Source organism: Mesoplodon bidens (assembly GCF_964165515.1).
Source record: "Mesoplodon bidens genome assembly, chromosome: 16".
NCBI classification, from domain to species: domain Eukaryota; kingdom Metazoa; phylum Chordata; class Mammalia; order Artiodactyla; family Ziphiidae; genus Mesoplodon; species Mesoplodon bidens.
Genome location: NC_138173.1, coordinates 63181309 through 63200953, shown reverse-complemented (window position 1 = coordinate 63200953; position 19645 = coordinate 63181309). Strand labels below are relative to the sequence as shown.

General features: G+C 41.6%; 1 protein-coding gene across 1 annotated transcript in view; it reads right to left on the bottom strand.

Annotated features, from left to right (window-relative positions):
• The window catches only part of FER1L6 (fer-1 like family member 6), a gene marked incomplete at its 5' end in the record, with an annotated part of 170748 nt that overhangs the window by 10475 nt on the left and 140628 nt on the right, over positions 1–19645 (bottom strand). Inside the window, 8 exons of the mRNA XM_081214331.1 lie at positions 1177–1340; positions 2857–3098; positions 5202–5300; positions 5763–5851; positions 8307–8449; positions 10893–11053; positions 14027–14197; positions 17932–18059. Coding sequence (XP_081070457.1) covers positions 1177–1340; positions 2857–3098; positions 5202–5300; positions 5763–5851; positions 8307–8449; positions 10893–11053; positions 14027–14197; positions 17932–18059 — 1197 coding nt within the window. The remainder of the gene's footprint in view (positions 1–1176; positions 1341–2856; positions 3099–5201; positions 5301–5762; positions 5852–8306; positions 8450–10892; positions 11054–14026; positions 14198–17931; positions 18060–19645) is intronic.

The following is a 19645-nucleotide window of genomic DNA, read 5'->3' as shown; positions in this document are numbered from 1 at the left end:
GTGTCATTTTCACTTTGACTATTTCATGCAGACTGTACTGTTGATACATCTGTCCCCACTGGACTCTGAGCTGGTTGACAGTACAGGCCATGCTTACTTCATTTCTGAACTCATCCGTTCATCAATCAAGTCACTGATTGAGCATCTACTATGTGCTAAGCCGTGAAACCTGGAACGGAGTACAGAGGCTGCCACGTAGTAAAACCTCAACGCATACTTGAGGAGACTGGAAGGAAGGAGCCTGCTTGGATCCTTGTTCTTTTGATCCAGTCTCACCAGATGGGACTGAATTGAGAATGGAGGGAAGAGAAAGCTCCTAGAAAACATACTAAAACTAGACACCATGGAGTCAGGTCAGCACCTCCCAGTTAAGTTCAAAGAAATCCTTGTCTTGTACCCATTGAGCCCATAGCACAAAGAGAGAGTGAGCAATCGGTCTCTATGCAGACCTGATACCTGAAAGGTCCTGACTTGCGTTTGCTTTTGCCGCTGGGCACTAGGAACAGAGGGGAGAACACGCTCGCCCCAAGAGGAGGACAGCAGTGCAAATAGGCCCCCTATGCTGGCCCGGTCCCTTTTCTCACCTTCACTGAGCGCTTAAGTCCTCCACCCTCCCTTACAGGGGAGTGATGAGGGGGCTGAAAGAAAGGGCAAGAGAAGCTTTCTTCCTACTATTTGTGAAAGGTCCGAGTTCCTACAGCATGTGTCACACCGTATGGACCAAGTTGCCTAGGCAAGGACAGGGGTAAATGGCTCTCCTTTCTGCCAGCATCCTCTCGAGCAAGTTTTAAAAGGATGGATCACTTTTTAAATGGAGTTTCACGTTTTGAGGGTGAAGGGATGAAGCAGTTGTATTAAAATTGTACATTAGTCAGGACTTTATGCATAATTTCAAGAAATGTTGAAAAAAAACTAATGCCGGGGCATATGCTCAAGGCAAGAAGATAGAAACCCAGCTTGACATAGATCACTAGTAAATCAAGCATGCTGAACTATGGAAGGCACAATGCATTTATAAGTTTTTCAAAATTCTCGCTTCTCAACAGAAACTTTGCCCTAAAGGGCTCCATGTCATTTTAGGGCACTTGACTTGAAGTTTACAAAATGACTCATTTAAATAATAGGAGGTCCCCTGCCTGCCCCACCCTCACCCCGTCTCCTACAGCTGTCACTTACCGCGAGTTCTTTGCTTTTAGTGAAAGGCCACCAGCCCCGCACACGCTTTTGCTGGAATATGGAAATCTTGCTCTCCTCACTTGCATTTTCAAACCTGGTGAGATCGCAGTCTTTGGCAGACTTAGCTGCTCGGGGAAAACTATTGAGGTTCATTTCCAGGGAGCCTGTGAAGAGATGCCCTTAACAGTTATAGAAGGGCTTGAAAATCCTTCATCATCCTCATTCACCCACTCATTCATCCATCCACTCGCTGGTCATTCAGTCAGGACCACAAGGGATCCACAGCATGTGCCAGATATTGAGAGCACAAATATGGCCAACACGTGTTTGGTGCATTTAAAGCATTAGTAATATGGCAGCAGGTAGAAGACCAGGGCAGAGCTACCATATGTAACTTTCAAGCCTTAGTTTCCGGTGTCATCTGTTGGACTGCTTCTCTGCTCCCTGAGCGTGATCTGGATTACGTGTCTATCCTTTGAGCTGTTCCCTGCCTTAGCACAGATAGCCTGTAAGAACCTCCTCCCCCGACCATACCTCTGTCTCTGAGCCCACTAATCTGCAGGTTGGGGACTAAGTCTTACTGTCTTGGTAGCTACTCTCCAGTACCTTTGTGGGCTCTCAACAATGTTTTCTCTTTTTAAAAATGTTTTATACATTTTAAATGTTACTTTCCATTTACAGTTATTACAAAATAGTGGCTGTATTCCCTGTGTTGTACAATACCTCCTTGAGCCTATCTGACACCCAGTAGTTTGTACCTCCCTCTCCCCACCCCTATCTTGCCTCTCTCCCCGTCCTTCTCCCCACTGGTAACCACTAGTTTGTTCTCTGTCACCTGTGAGTCTGCTTCTTTTCTGTTGTATTCACTAGTTTTCAACAATGTATTTTCAATGAGTGAATATAAGCCAGAGTAAGATAATGCCACGAAAATGTTATATTTCTCTCTCCTTAATAACCTTTCCTTATTTCGAAAGTGATATATGTTAACTGTGAACATTTAGAGCGTGCACATTAGCAAAAAATAGAAATCTTTTTTTCTATTATTTTTCCACCTCCCAAAAGTTGACGACTGTCCTACTTATTAGTTCATATCCTTATATCAGTCTTTCTGTCTCTTTGGCTATCTCTGACTATCTCTTTCTCCTATAAAAATAAACATATTTTTTACTGAAAGGGGATTTTTTCCTATACACTTTTTTTTCACTTAATGCACCCTGCACAACTATCCAACTCATTAAATATTCTAATATTTTAATGGCTGCAGGGGTATCACTTATTGAATGCTTACTATGTATGAAGCACTGTACTTCATTTTTAAATTATATTATTACATTTACAGCTCCCCTCTGAGGTTGTAATATTATTATCCCCATTTTACAACTGAGGAAAACTGAAGTACAGAGGAAACCAGTAATTAGCTCAAAACTTAATAGCTTCTTGGTAGTAAAGCAAAGGTCAATTTTAGTCTGTTTGAATATGTATCTTCCACCATAGGGATGCACTGTAACTTATTGAGTCAATCCCCTATTAAGGGCTATTTGGAGTGTTTCAAAATTTTGCTATCAAAATTATTAAACAGCATTGAAATTACTATCCCTGGAGCTAACTCAGACTAAGTTCTCCAAAAGCTAGGACAAAACCCTCAACATTAATATGAACTTGATGAAGCCACTGGCTTACCCAGAAAATCATCTGAAGATAGCCTTTCAAAATCCCAAACCTGAAGCACCAACACAGCTGGCGTCTTACACTCCATCTTCTCTAAGGAAAAGATGTTCTCCCTCTTGGTAATGACCATTTGCTTCTCCGCTGGGAGATACTGAAATGGAAATAGAAAGCGCCAGTTGAAGTTCCCCTCTCCAGTCAGAGAGTTGTAATGCACGTCTGTTTCCTGCTTGTCATCTTCCAAACCCTTTAACCACCTGAATAAAGACAGAAAAAGAATTAAACACTCAGAGCCCATTATTTAGGCATCAGTATAATCAAGAGTGATTTAACTAGTTTCATTGTGGTCACAGATCCATGGTTTTAAAATTATGATATAGTTAGATTTAGATGAAAGTTTCCATTGAATCCGAAAGAGATAAATAGGGATCAAAGGGTCGGAAACTGAAACAAGACTCTCGGTCTAAGTCAGGTTGGGGAATTGTCTTCAGTTCTTGGGTAGATCTGAAGTCACACTCAGTAAAAAGGGAGAAGTCAGGAAATGTAAAATGAAAGTGTAATCTGAGTTTCCTCTCGCCTTGGGTGACCTCTTTATAACATGTACCATTTCTGCACCCACTACATTACATTGCTACATTACATAGGTAAATTATCTAACCTCTCTGTGCCTTTGTTTCATCTGGAAAATGGAAGCAATGACAATATCTAGTTCATAGAAATTCAGAGGACTTATATGAGATAGTATATGTACAGTGCTTTGTGTACTCCAAATGATCTATTATGTTATTTCCTCTTAGGATTATCTGGTCTTTCTCCTCCATGCCAAGTATAAAGTAAGCTACAATGAATACATTTTCCCCTAGTACTTTATCCACAGCTAATTAATTCTTGAGAAAAAAGGTACTTTTAATTCAAACTAATTGATAATGCCAAACCACTTGCTTTCTGAAAGCAGACATCCCTCTCTCCACCTCAACCCACCCTGGGGCAGGGGAGGGTAAATACCATTCTATTCCCAGAGGAGTGGTACCACTGGGGTATGGGCACAATTATTTAGCTAAAGATGGTGCTCAGTCAACCAGTATATGTGTGGTATCTCTTATGATGCAAGGAGTGAGCTAGATGCTAGGGGAGTGATAGGGAGCAAACAGGGACGGGTCTTGCCTTCACGGAGCTACAGTCATGGAGGGAAGAGGATAGAGGGAGATGGGTGGGATGGCAAAAGTCACCAGTGAGGGATGTGCAAAGGCCCTGTGGAAGAAGAGGTGAGGACGCATTCTAAAAAGGGGAAGAAGCTCAGTGTGACTAGAGAGCAGAAGGTAAGGGGGAGTATTGATCCAGTGAGATGAGTCTGGAGACATAGGCAAAGTCTAGTCATGTGTGATATTTTAGGACATATGAGGGATTTGGATCTTTGTCAAGAGAACATAGGATGTCATTAAAGGGTTTTAAGTACAGGACTGATGTGCTCAGATTGTGCTTTGAAAAGATAACTCATGTTTCAACGATAGACAACAGATTATTGGAGGCAAGACTGAATAGGGAGAGACCAATTCAGATAGTATTGGTATTTCAGTGACCCAGGCAGGAAATGATGGAGGAAAAGATGATGATGGTGATGTGGTGAGATGAAGAGAATGGACAGTGCTGACAGCTATTTGGGGAGTAAAATGAACAAGACTTAATAGTGTACTAGAAATGGGAGTGTCAATGAGGAAGGGGGTTTCTTGTTGGGGGAAGACAAAGAGATACCAAAACAAGGCTGAGATGAATTTACTGTTTCTGACATGAGTTTTATCTGAGGGTACATGTTTAAGTCACATTGTTTCTGATCCTCTACAACTTCATCTCCCTCCCTGATTAGGGGTGAAAAGGAAACCTACAAAGACATTTGTGTTATAGCCAAGATGTAAGAGAGAGATACAAAATATTTAGTTTCCTGAGTCCTAGGTTGCTAAAACTAGCAAATGGGAAGGTATAAAGTTTAGCTTTTGTATTAGGCTTATAATCTTCTTAACACTTAATCTTTCATCAATAGCACTACAGCTCTCTACTTCCTTCTGGTGTAAAGGTATTTTGAATGTCATTCAAAAAGTTTAGGCATCCAATATTTAACTGAAAGAGACGTTTATATAATAAGACTTCCTCACAAAAATATTTCATGGGATAATCATTCTTAGCAAAATGACCAAATAAGGCAAATATTTGACAAAGAAAGTGACCTTATCTAACAAGGTGAGTAAGATGGACTCCTTTTGTGAGATGTGCATAGAATATCTTCCACAAGGCATAGTTTGGTTAGGGGTTAAAGAGGTGAAGAGGAGAAGGAAAGGGGGTATGGAGTTTGCTGGTGATCTTACCCTTTAACATAAATATCACTTGATTTTTGTCCTGTGAAGATATTCTCATCCTCTAAAATGACATCTTCCGTGTTCCAGATGGTCACTCTCAATTCATACCTGGGATAAGGGAAGGCAGCCTTAGGTTGAAGACCTTGGAAGCTGAGTCAATTGGTGTCTATGTGATTCTGGTACTGCTTTGAGTCTATAAGCTTCCTCAATTTTACCAAGTTCAAAAATGTCAAGACTTAAGGTCTTCGTTCCATCAAAACCAAGTGTCCCAGCTGGAATCACCAAGAACATGAATTTCTCTGAGCAGATCCTCCTTCCATTAACCGACATTTTTCAGAATGTTGAAACTCAGGGGCTCCTACCATAAAACAGGGGCCACCATTTCAACCCCCACCACTACTATTATCACCACCACTCACCCCCTGCTGTACTTGGCCGGGTGGAAAGTGAGGCATGATTATCAGGTGTCAGCTGATTAATGTAATGTATCAGACACCAGATCAAATGACATGATCCTTTAGTCTGAGACCTTGGTCTCTTTCCTTGAAGGTGGGGCTGCAGGTTACTTACCCTTTGGGTTTCCTTGGCGAAATGTCAACAGGAGGTCCAGGCTGAGGCATATCTTTGGGAAACATGTCCACCCACATCTGCAGGCGGCCCTTGTTAAGAAGACATCCTTTAGATATTTTGGGGGGGGGGGCATTATCACATGGACACTGACCATTCACGGTTTTAACAGATCCCTTTACTAGTAATGGATATTAGGTACATATAATATAATATAATGTAATGTAATATAATAAGGATATTATCCATATTATATTCAGAATATTTGTTGACAAAGACAGAACTTATATTTTTGTTAAAAATTAGAACATATATCAAGAGGAGCGTACATCAAGAGAAGGGGAAGGGGAAGCAAAACCTTACTGCGCACCTACTATGTGGTAGACACAGTGCTATGTACTTGAAAAGCATTGTCTCATTAATTCTTCCAATATCCCCACTAGGTAGATGTTATTATTCCTACTTGGCAGATGAGAAAATGTCCTGCCCATGTTTACACAGGCAACATGTAGCAGAGTCTGGATTCAACCCTTGTCTGCTGACTCTAGAGACCCTGCTCTTCTTACCAACCCCTAAGGATTACAAAGATAATACTATGTCAGAAGAATCATGCTTCATTGCTTCCAATGTACCTTAACATCCATTATCTCCATCAGTGCTCACCCCCCAGCCATGTTTCTGTGCTACACATAAAAAAACTAAGGTTCAGAGAAGTCAAAGAAATTATCTGAAGTCCCATGGCTAATCAGTGGCAGAACAGGGCCTTCCATCCATTGCTTTGGACTCCATACATCAAAATGTACCCTGTTGCACGGGATGTGAGAGCCCAGGTGGGGAGAAAGTCCAGTGGATTCCATATTCAGCTCTGTTGTATGCATGCTAATTGCTCCGTCAGCTCAGGCAAGAAGGTGAGTGATCAACAAGGGCTGGGATGGTCAGGGGAGATTTTATATGAAGTAAGTGGGGCTTCCAACAGAGTGGGAAGGATTTGTAGGATTTGGGTGAACGAGGGGCTTTGGCTAGGAAAAAAAAAAAGAGGATTTCCAGGGGAAGGGGCAATGTAAGCAAAGAGTTAGCATTCGGGAAGAGAAGAACCAATTCAATGGAGGATTATATTCCTAGGTCTCTAAAAAGACATTAACATTCACCGTTAACCAAGAAGCTACATCTGACAGGTAAAATGAAGGATACCAGTAACCAAAAGATGTCAAACATCTGGTAGTAAATCTTAGGAAATAGTCATAAGTTTCTACATCTGATAAAAGTTTATCCTTTCAAGACACGCCCTCACACATGCTATCACGAGGTTTATACCCCAGCATTGCTGGGAGAGCAGTGTGGGAGTTCCTGCCCCATTATAGTCAAGCCCACGTGCTTTGCCCAGACTACACAGCGAGTGAGTCCAGAGCTGGGACAGAGCTAGGGACTCACGCTGCCTGGGTTACATCCCGCCTCTGCTTATCACCAGCTGAGTAACTTTGAGCAAGTTACTTAAACTCTCTGAACCTCAATTTCTTCATCTTAAAAGTAAGGATTATAATAATTTCATCGTGAGGCTGTATTAAGAAATAAGCGTGAGGTGACACACACACTGGTTTGTCTAGGAAAATCGTGGTGTGTGCCCCTTGTATCAGCTTTTTTTTTTTTTTGCGGTACACGGGCCTCTCACTGTTGTGGCCTCTCCCGTTGTGGAGCACAGGCTCCGGACGCGCAGGCCCAGAGGCCATGGCTCACGGGCCCAGCCGCTCCGCGGCATGTGGGATCCTCCTGGACTGGGGCACGAACCCGTGTCCTCTGCATCGGCAGGCGGACTCTCAACCACTGCGCCACCAGGGAAGCCCCCAGCTTAATTATTCATAGTGCCTTCTTTCCCTCTCAAAATGGCCGTAATTTGGATAAATAAATCTATGGCCATCCTAATTAGGTTAGATAATTTCTGTAAAGGGCCGAGGACATAAAAGCCCCTTAATAAAGTTGTCTTCTCTTCCCTTCTAACTCAGAAGCCAGATCTCTAGTTATCTTTTCCACATATCTTGTTTTGCCAGTTCTTCAAGGTAAACCTCCATCTATTGCTTCTTTGGGAAAACTAGTGGGCTGTGTGGTTACTGATAGGTTTTTGGACAAGGTCTTGGGCACATCAGATGAGTTTTGAAGTTTCTCAAATGTCAGGATTCTTCAGAAAGAACTTGATAACTCAAATCATAAAAGGGAAAGAGCACTAAATCCTACTCTGACTTTAGGGCAGAGTTTCTCAACCTCAACATTCGTTTGGGGCTGAATAATTCTTTGTTGTGGAGGGCTGCCCAGTACAGAATAGGATGTTTAGCAGCATCACTGTCCCTTCCCATTAGATGCCAATATCACCCCCACCCACGTGAGACAAGCAAAAGTATTTGAGACACTGCTAAACGTCCGGGGCAGGAGGGGCAAAATTGTCCCTGGTTGAGAACCATTATTATACGGCACACAAGATTAACTTGTAGGGGAAAAGTCATTCTCTTCGGGGATGAACACTCTTATTGGGACCAGAACTGTCTTGGCCACTACCTGCTCCATTCCTGGCTTATCCTTGTGGTACAGTGGCCGAGTTTCTACGTGCTCAGGAACCAGCCTACACCCAACCTCCGGGATATCCTCCCAAGAGCGTAAAACGCTGAGGGCCAAGTGCTCGTACGACTCCACCATCTCATCTGCATGGAAGAGAGAAAAATAAAGAGACTTGTCAGATGTGTTCTTGTAAGGGGATAGTCAGGGGCTGTCAGATGCATTTTCAAACACTCCCTTAAAGGTTCATTTAAATATACCAAGGAACAGGGAGAGAGAAAAGACAGTGAAAGAGAAAAAGGACGAGAGAATGGAAAGAGGTAGGAGTAGAGTGGTGGGAAGGGGAAAGAGATTGAAAGTTAAGAGAGCCAACCTATCTACAAAACAGAAACAGACTCACAGGCCTAGAGATCAGACTTGTGGTTGCCAAGGGGGAGGGGGGAGGGAGAGGGAGGGACTGGGAGTTTGGGGCTGGTAGATGCAGACTATTACATTTAGAATGGATAAACAACAAGGTCCTACTGTATAGCACAGGGAACTATAGCCGATCTCCTGGGACAAACCATAGTGGAAAAGAATATTTTTTTAAAAAAGATTGTATATATGTGTATAACTGAGTCACTTTGCTGTACAGCAGAGATTTGCTCATCATTGTAAATCAACGATGCTTCAGTTTAAAAAAAATTCATTAAAAGAAAGTTAAGAGAGTGGGAAATGAGATGGGCTGACCAAAAGGTCCAGAGCACAGTCAGAGTCTTGGAGTACAGGACTCCCTTCACCCCTTGAATCAGACTCCTTCAGAGTCTATGAATCACAAACGTGGCTTCAAGGGACTAGAGAGGGTATGTTTCCTGGAGACATAAAACTGTTTGCTAACACCATAGTGGGAGAGGGCTTGGAGAACCAGTGTGACCCTACGCAATGTGGTGAAAGAGGCACAATATGTGCTCATGGATGTCTTTTGACTTTTCTCATTATTGCTTGGGATCTCTCGTCTACCAACACTTACTCCAGAAAAGATTCTCTGATCTATCGTTTTACCAAAAAAGGTAATTCATGACAAAAACTGCCAGTAGAAATAATACTCACAAAATAAGACAAAAATTGTTGAAAGAATAAAATCTTCTTGAACAAAGTTTAGAATGGCCAAATTCGACATAGGAAAGTTGAACCAAGTTTAACCAAAAACATCTCCCAACAGCAGTCATTACAATCAGTAAAAGTCAATAGGGATGAACAAGTAATCAATGAATTAAATCTTTGTCAAAAAGTTTACTCAGTCAAGAACTGATCTTAATGAATATAATTTCAGAGTTTTGGTGGGCAAGTAAATTGTTTAATCATGAAATGTAGAATAGTGACCAAGGGACTAAAGTGACTTAATAGAGTATATTATGAAAAAGTATTTTTCTCACAGAAATTCATCAATATCATTAATACACTAAATGTCAATAACTCTGCATGCATGAACCTCTAAGAAGTTCTTGGGGCCAAAACAACAAGGTAAAAAGAAATCTTGGCATTGAAGTGGTGGGATCAACATAGTGTCAAAACACCTTGTAGCGTGTACTTAATCGGGCTTTTTGCATCAGGAGCACTGCACCATATATAGGTAATTTTTTTTTTTTTTTTTTGCGGTACGCGGGCCTCTCACTGTTGTGGCCTCTCCCGTTGCGGAGCACAGGCTCCGGACGCACAGGCTCAGTGGCCACGGCTCATGGGCCCAGCCGCTCTGCGGCATGTGGGATCTTCCCGGACCGGGGCACGAACCCGTGTCCCCTGCATCGGCAGGCGGACTCTCAACCACTGTGCCACCAGGGAAGCCCTATATAGGTAATGTTTAAGCATCAGTGGACAGGTGTGACAGTACAGAAATTGTTCTATATCCTTAAAGTAAAGGTGGCTTTTTTTTCTTATCCTAAATTTATGAAAGGCTCTCTGGGATCTTCCTGGTATGTCCTATGTTGCTCATATGGAAAAATCTGTTTCTTGGTGTTGAAACAGGAGATATGTTGGTATAACACTTATGGGGGTAATTTGACTTGTGTCCAATTATTTATTTTATGTAATATTAATTTTAAGGTATTTATCTTCTGACACAATTCTACTTATATGATATATACTGTAGACACATCAGAAATACGCAAAAATATGTATAAGGATGTTTGTGGTAGCATTAAGTGTCACTACAAAAATGGACACAATGGAAATAAATGTCACAGCCATACAATAGAATACTATCAAGGATTGTTTCAAAGAAGAGAATTGTCATAATCTATTGGAAATAGAAAAGGCAGAGTATAAAACTACAGATATGGTACATTTAAAATTATGTAAAAATGTGCCATTTTGCACACACACTGTGCAAAATTTATATTTCTGTAAAGAAATATACCAGCACGCACCATGGTTATCTCTGAATTTGGGGATTAAGAGTGATTTTCATCCTCCTCCTTACTTTTCCATATTTTCTACTGTGAGCATGCATTAATTTTACAATAAATGAGCATTATCTTCAGTCACCAATACCACTGAAAGCAGGCTTTTCAAAAGAAGAGCCATGTCAGCGGGATACATTGGGGGAGTTACCTGTGTCCTCCTCGGTGAAGACTGTTTTTCCAGAAAAGACCTGGTTTCCTATCTGTATTTTCCCAGGGCAAAAGTAGGGGCCATCCAGCTTGTTGTCTTTGCAGAGCTTGGTGAGGATTTCGGTGGGTTTGGATGTGTCTCTCCAGGCATTGTATCCTTCTCTGAAAAGTGGAGGAGTGATGGAGGGTGAGGTCCAGCCTCCCCGGGAGCCACATCTGAGGTGCCGGTAAAAAGGACCACCTAAGTATGATCTGTGTTAATCCTTCAGATTTAACTTGACCTTCTACATGCTTGGGGCTAGTGTTTTCGTTTTATCATCTTCTCTCTTTTCTGGTCAATACCTCTGCATATGTATGCTTGTACAAAAGGCAGAACTTCTGAGCAGCTTGACATAAACATTCTTTCCAGGTAGTTTTGGATACTTTCTTTAAAGAAATGCATCCTTAAAAAAAAATCTGAAGTGAAATTCACATAACAAAATTGACCATTATAAAGTTGACCAATTTGGTGGCATTTAGTACTTTCACAATGTTGTGCAACCACCACCTCTATCTAGTTCAAAAAAATTGTCATCACCCCGAAAGAAAACCCTCTACCCATTAAGCAATTACGCCTCACTGCCCCTACCCCACCCAGCCTCTGGCAGTCACCAATCTGCTTTCTGTCTCTGTGGATTTCTTTGCAGGTAATTTTTGTTTAGTTTGTTCTGTCCCTAGCAGAATAGCTATTTGGCTGCTACTTATTCTAAGAGGAAAGCCTAGCTCATCCTTCCAATTTCTCTGCTTCTTTCCTCCCTTCTCCTCCTCCGCCAAAATCATATTGTAGACTCGTGTCACAGGCAGGAAGTCTTGATGTGCCATTTCTCTAATCAGTTATTTCCTAGTGGTGAGTTTCTAAATCTTTTCAACCCCTTCTTCCCTTAAAAACTAGCTGTTTGGTTAAAAATTATTAACTTGTAATGAGATGCTCCCTAGGAACCGTGACCAAGATAAGCTTGGATTTCTTTGCTCCCTGGGATGCGGGATTCATCAGAATTTAACTTGTTTAAGCATTGAAATAAACCAAAACATGGCTATAACGCAGTTTTCCTACACTGGGCCAGAGATATGAGGATCCTGAAAAGATTCCAAGCCACCCCCAGAGCCATACATAGGCCTCCCCAGAAATAAGTGCTCTTGTTTATTTTTAAAACTTCAGAGAACAACTTCCCTGACTAAATTATTCTGGTCCCTGCTAGTTCCACTGTCAGGAAATTCTCCTGAACAAAAGATCCACCATGTTTGCTTGTGGCTTCCTTTACCGACTTCAGAGTGAGCACAGCTAATCACTATCTGAATGGTACCCTCTCAGGTACTTGAGAATGATGTAAATACAGCAGGAGGCTTATAAATTCACTACAGTCCCAAAACTGAACCGGCCTTCTAGGCTCAGAGAAGAACAGGCCAGCAGTAGAGACTTGTCTGAAAAATCATGCCATGGAGGAAATAGATGCTCAGACTGTGTTAATGAGAGTGTAAATTGGTCCAACCCTTCTGGAGAGCCATTTGGACATATATATTAAAAGTCTTTAAAGTGTGCATTCCTTTTAATGGAATAAATCCATATCTATGGATGAACACTGAATGAATTATCAGAAAGGTTTGCAATGGCTTTTGTATGGGAATGTGCATGGCAGCAATATTTCTAATGGAATAAGAAAGAAAAATATAAATGCCCTGAAATTCAGGAAGGGAAATTGGTTATATATCATTTTATAGCAAATTTATATAATGGAACACCACTATTAAAATAATGACTTTGAAGAATATTTAATGACATCATAAAATGCTTATAAGGGTATAAGTCCAACAAGAAGCTTACAAAATTGCATGGATAGTATGAGTCCAACTTTGGGGGAAATAGCATAGAAAAAAATACTAAAAGGAAATACATACAAATGTTTTAATGTAAATTTTATCTCTGGATAAAATAACTTGAGCATCATTTTATACTTTCCATATGTCCTAAATTTTCTACAGGGACTATATATTACTTTATATTCAGAAGAAATATTTCTAAATTATACCATGGAAATCTAATGGATGTTTTTATATTTTCCTAGCTGATATTTGTAAGAGTTTTCTTTTTAAGATATTAAATATATCATACTTTAAAAAATAAAGCTGGTCTCTGTTGCTCTATGTCTCATTTTTAATTGAACATTAAGGGAATGTAGTATTTTGATCGTAACTCAGCCAATATCTTTATTTAGAGGCCTGCTGCTATTTTTGTCTTTTATGAAATTTTTGTCACCAAGAAAGGCAGGATTACATTTTTTCCTTCCAGGTTGAGTTGGTGTAGTGTATTATTGGTTATTAAAATACTCATAGCTTTGGGACTTTGAAATAGTAAATATTCATGGTGTGTGAAAAAGCATGATACATAACTGTATGATCTTAATTACATAAAAATGGACGCTTGGTTGTGTAGATACAAAAACAAGACCTAGAAGGACACATCAAATGGTAAACTGCTTGTGATTATGCATGACCTTGTTTTTTGCTTCTTGTGTTTTTGGTTTCCTATTGTGCACGTTAGCTTTTAAGAAATAAATGTTATTTTAAAAGCCTTAATAAAAGTAAAAATAAAGCTGATAATTTATATTTTAAAATTAATCAGAATTCAAAAATCTTTGTAAAGCGTGAGAGTTGGACCCACTTTTCCCACATGTGTAAGATGGGGATAACACTTTAATGGGTTTTGAGAGAATTGAATGAGATACTCCATGTGAAGCGCGTGGTATATTGTAAGCACTCCTGAGTGTTTGTTGTAATTAACTAGGATATTGGCATTTGTATTATGTTAGTCATTCTTCTAGCATCATTCTCCACTGGGAACTTTGTCCACCAGGCCCAGCTGATCGAATGAACAAATACAATTCAGCTCTTGACTCCTGAAGAACCTGCCCTGGGTTCTAAATCAGTTTTGCTTCCCCAGCCCCAAGTACCCTCAAGTGCAGTGAGCAGTTTCCCCGAACCAGCCCTGCTGACATGGAGCACATCTGAGATATTAAATCTGGGCCTTGGCTGGCCTTCCCAGCGCATGGGCAGCAGCCTCAGAACACCAAGAGTGTCTCCATGGGAGGAATAACTTACATCTCATATTGATTCTGCAAGCCACAGATGGCTCGGTGTTTGCTGTAGAAGCGGTTCTCCAGGTCAATCCTCGTCTCACCAATGAGGTCATCCATCCCGATCATGTCGTGGTCATAGATCAGCACAGACAGCAAGGACTCCTTTGGGAATGTGGCCTGGATCTCAAATGACCTGCCATCCAAGCGGAGGGTTTAGGAATCAACAGCATTTGGTGATACAGAGAACTTTTCCCTGCTTCACCTTTAGCCCACCTACATACAGTCCATATGAACTCACTAAACACTCAGCAACCCAGTTACTACTTAATGGGTGTTTATGTGGTTTAATTTTTCATTGAGATGCAACCAATTTCCAACTCTTTTGTCAGTTTTCCAGTAGCCGATCATCTCCTCTTTTGTGGGCCATGCCTTGCAGTCTTCAACTAGGGTGACAGCAAGAGGGAGAGGAAAGTCTTAGATTTTGGTCTCAAACAGGACTGATTTCTAATCTGGATTTTGAATCAGCCACTTCCCGGTTGTAATACGTTGGGAAAGTTATTTCATCCCTCTCAGCCTCTTCATGTGTAAATGGGGATAAATATGTCTTCTTTATAATATAGCAGAGTGGTTAAATGTGATAGTGTTTGTATAAACACAGATTTTACTTCCAGGCATTCAACCTGGTACCCAATAATTTACCATTCCCTTTCTCCTCCATTGTTGCTTCATCAGGGAATACCAGCTGGGTTTATTTGAAATGAAAATCCTATTGACAATGGAAAATCATTAGAACATAGACTTGCAGGACTGGAATGCTGTCTCTACAAGATTATTCTGAGCCCCTTGAGAACAGAGACCTGCCCTCTTCATCTCCACATTACTGGAGGCTGCACTTCACCTGCAGAGAGGAGACACAATAAATGTTTCCTTGAACTGTAAGGGATCTCAGAAATCACCATATCCAATCGCTTCATTTTACAGATAAGGAAACTGAAATCCAGAGAACACAAGGGACTTGCCTAGGATCATAAATCAGGTCAAACTGGGATAAGTACCAGTTTCCTAACTCCTGGTACCGTCCTCTTTCCACAATCTCACCCCAATGCAGTGTTGAAAGGAATAGCAATGCTGTCGGATTTCCCGTGACAATGCATTATCCGTGCTACTAAGCGTTAGAGAAGATAATTAAGAATTAAATTGGGAGTGAAAGCCTGCATTTTAGGGAAATGTGTTCTTGAAAACAAAATCAAGGATACACCAGTGTTTCTCCAGTTGTTCCTGTTTCTGTCTGCCCTGGGACAAGGTGGGGAGGCTGGTCTGGGAACAAGGGACAGAGAGGATGTGCAGAGGAGGGGAGAATAGAGGACCCATTATTTTCCTGCCTGTCCTCACTCCTGTCTGGGCTGCTGCCGTCATGGTCAGGTCCACTTAGCCCTGACTCTCACTCTCCAGGTTGGTAGAGACAGCAATCACAGCACAGCCTGGAGCCAATTAGCCCTCCCAGAGAGTAAAAAGCAGAGATGCTGGACAGCTCCAGTGCCTGTAACTGAAAGCCCCCAGCCACCTCTGAGCTTGGCCATCACCAAGCTGCTGCCGCCAAGGAAGGACTTATTAAGTGCTTCACTGCCCCTGGCAACCATGACAGAGGACAGAAGGCTCAACTGTTCTGGTCCATCTCCCACAGTTGTGTGCTATGTGCTCACGGGGTCACCTCTCCTGAATTGTCATTAGCGCTGCCTTAGAAAAACTACCAAAAACAGCTCACCATGGTTGGGCTTCCAGTCATTCGGGGATAAACTAGGCTTATACCAACGTGTGTGTGTCATTGAGATAGGATCCCTAGAAACAGCATTGGTGTGAGAAAAGAGAATGCATCCTGAAATGGGTGAAAACTGAGCCTTGGAGAAACATTCAGTACCGAAAGCTTCAGAGCAAAGATATCTCACTGTTTCTTTGCCCATTCATTCATTCTTTTATTGATCACTTGTTCATTTGACATTTATGAGATATCCATTATGTGCCAGGCACTGTGGTTATTAAGAAAATGAGGAACGACCAACTCTTCAGATATGTAGCCCCTCAGGATGATGGGGTTCCATGAAATCCCACTGAAAACTGCCTGAAGGGTTGTTTGTCAATCTGTTTGTTCATTTGTTCATTCTACAAATATTTAAAGAGCATCTGCTCTGTGCCACACCCTGTCCTAGGTGCTGGGGATGCAGCATTGAACAGACTAGACCAAGTCCCTGCACAAATGGAGCTTACATTCTAGCAGGGAGATGGGAGACAGACATAAACACATAAACACACCAATTCATGTCACAGGTTATGAAGAAAAGTAAAGCAGACCAGGGGCCAGGGCATCAGGGGTGGAGCCTGTGACATCCTCCTATGGGGAGGTCTCAAAGGGGAATTCCCCAGACCCCAGGTCGGGGATGAGAGCCCTCCACTCTCCCTGCTGGAACACAGATTGAGCCAACAATGTCTGCCCCTGAGTAACAATTAAATATACATCCAACAAAGCATCCACACCTGGAGGGCTTCTGGAAGAGGCTCTGAAATGCCATAGGCAGGAGGGACTATTCCACCATCCTCTTCTTTTGTTTACCACAGCCATAAACGGAGGTTATAAAACCAGTCTAATTCATGGCACTGTGGTGAGAGCAGCTCATAAACCGTGACTGCAAAGCACTTGACAAAATGAAGTGCCGGTTACGTAAACAGCAGGTAATGATAAAGGTCATCTCCCTATCAGGGAAGCAAGGGTAAGTTTCCCCAGCATGTCTTTTTAATCCATCTCTTTCATCTGAACAGGCAAGATTGTTTATTGCCTGATTTCCTTGGGAGCAATAAAATGTAAGAGGCTGGTGCTGATCAAATGTCAGAGGGTCCAAAGCGATCACAAGTGTGTAAATGAATTTAAATGAGGTGGATAAAGATTTCATCCCATGCTCCTTGTTACTCCGGAAAAAAAGACATTAAATACACGTAAGATGTGTGCATTGCTAAAATGATTTTCAAGGGGGAGCGGAAGGAAGCGAATGAGTTTTGAGTAGCTACCATGCACTATCATAGACAACATGCTAGGTGCTTGTCATATTTAATCTTCTAAAGGCATCTGAGAGTCAAGTATCACTGCTATTGCTTTACAGATGAGAAAAACTAGGACCAGAGAGGTTAAGCTGTCTGCATAAAGTTACTCAGCCTGTATGTGGCAGAGTGAAACCCAGGTCTGCTTGACTCCAGAGTTACTGGCAGTCAAGAGCACAAACCCAAGCAGGGCACATAAATGTGTGACATCCCCTTTTAGAAGATAAATGGGGTGGTAGGGGTGCTGTGAACTGGAGAATGCCTGTTTCACCTAAACATAACACAGGTGCGATGCATTGTAAACACTTTGCAGGAAAACAAAACGCAGGCGGGGTGCAGTTCCACTTTTTGACTGCAGGGGTCACCTCAAATGAACTGCAAGATGATATGATGGAAAAATCTCTTTGGGAGAAGACAAAAGACCAAACATCTGGCCCCTTCTCTTCTACTTATGAGCCGTGTGAACTTGAACAAGTTTCTAAACCTCTCTGGGCCTTGGTTATCTTGTTTGTAAAAAGGAACTCTCTCCAAGGCAGGAGGCTGAATCTGGTGACTGTTCAAGTGGTGTCTTAAATTTGAGATCTGGGAAAATCATTATTGGAAAACCATGGCCATGAAGACCATGCAGAACCAAGCTGCTGAAGGGACCAAGGAAAGAATTCAGCCCTTCTCCACGAAGAGAGGCTTGATTGGCTGTTATCCTGGGCAGGAGTCGGCATTTAATCTCCTGCACTGTTTACTCAGACCCACACACGTATCCACACCAAACACCCTACAGAAGCACCATAAGAACAAATGCAGAGAGGACAATGCAATGAGACCCAGATGGCCACTGACCTTCCAAATACTGGGTTCAGTTGTTTAGGGATGTATTTGTCCCGGTCTTTGATTTCAGTTGTGCCAAGCTTGACCACAATGTAGGGATCCGATTTGCCATCTGGATCCGCTGGACTAAGATTAAATGCCTGGAGAAGAGAAAAAAATCCCTTTGGTCCAGTGGTTCTCAACACTGGCTGGCACCGGGATCACCTGGGAGTTTTAAAAAATTCTGATGCCTGAGGTCTATTCCCAGATATTCTGATTAAATTGGCCCTGGACTTGGGGATCTTTAGAAGCTCCCTAGATGATTCTAGTGTGCAGCTAAAGTTAAGAACCACTGTTTTAGCCTCTCTACTCTGCTGTTAAAAGAAAAGTTATCAGCTTTGCCCAAGTCCTACTTTCTCTGGAGTTGTCTCCCCAGTGGAAAGCAGCCCTTGGCACAGAGTAATGAGGAATCTGCTGGACCAGGAAGCAGAAGGCATGAATTTTGAGTTCCAGTTCTAGGTAGTCATGTGATCTTGGGCAAAACATGTCATCTCTCTGAGATTAATACGTAAAATTATGGGGTAGACCTAAAGCCTCCTCCCAGAAATAGTGGACTCTGAATCCATGACCCCGTCAGTCTTGCATTTAGCGTTGGTCAGCTGAGTAACGATCTGTTTCCGTCAGGGAGGACCAGGGTAGGGAGCTGGTGAGGAAGGACATGGAGAAGATGGAGAAACTGCGGAGATGAGAGCTGGATAAGAAACAATCTCATTTTTAGGACTCTGTCCTACAGACAGAAGGGTATAAGCACACAAAGCTATGTTTTCAAAGTTGTTCATTGGAACGTTGTTTAATAGCTAAAAATTGTGAACAACCTATATGTCAATTACTTAGGGAGAAACTCCATCCAAAATTGTCCCTCCCCTGCTGGCCCCATGGTCTAGTGGTCAAGATCCTGGTTTCCATCCAAAATTGTCCCTTCCCCATTTACTCTTGTCACCACGTTGCCCAATTTTTTTTTTTTTTTACTGAAGTATAGTTGATTACATCCCCTAATTTTAATTCTTTATTTAGCAGTTATCTCTGATATTCATCTTGCTTATTTATCTGTCTGTTGTTTATTTTCATACGCTCCTAATGCCCACACCACCCCCAATTAGTTATAATCTCCATGAGAGCAAGGATACCGTCTGTCTTGTTCATTACATTAACTCCAGGACTTCGGACAGGGTCTTCCCAATATTTGTTGAGTGAATGAATAAAGGATACTACATTAATTCAAGAAAACACTAGGTGGCTACTAATAGGAATGAGAAAGACCTATACGTACTGATCTAGAAAAATGTCCAAGGTACATTACTAAGTAAAGAAAGAAAATAGAAGATCAACATGTAATACATGAAGCTGGACTCCGTTAAGTAAATACCTGGGTGTAGTTGTAGACAGGTGTAAATAGATAGAGATGTGTTTGCATAAGAAGAGTATATATACATAAGAAGGGTAAGTTTCTGGGGATGGAATTGCAGAGGTGGGGGGATTTGATTTCTTTCTCCATGCAAAATTTAAGTAGTATTACTTTCTACTTCTTTGGTGCTTTATTAAATTAAGAGATTTTTAAATTAACTTATTATTTAGTTAATTAAATCTTAGTGTAAGAGAGCAAACCACACATAATCACCATTACTAGAAATGTCAATGAAAAACACTGTCCATAATTTATCCTACTACCTACAACCCAGGGCTTCCA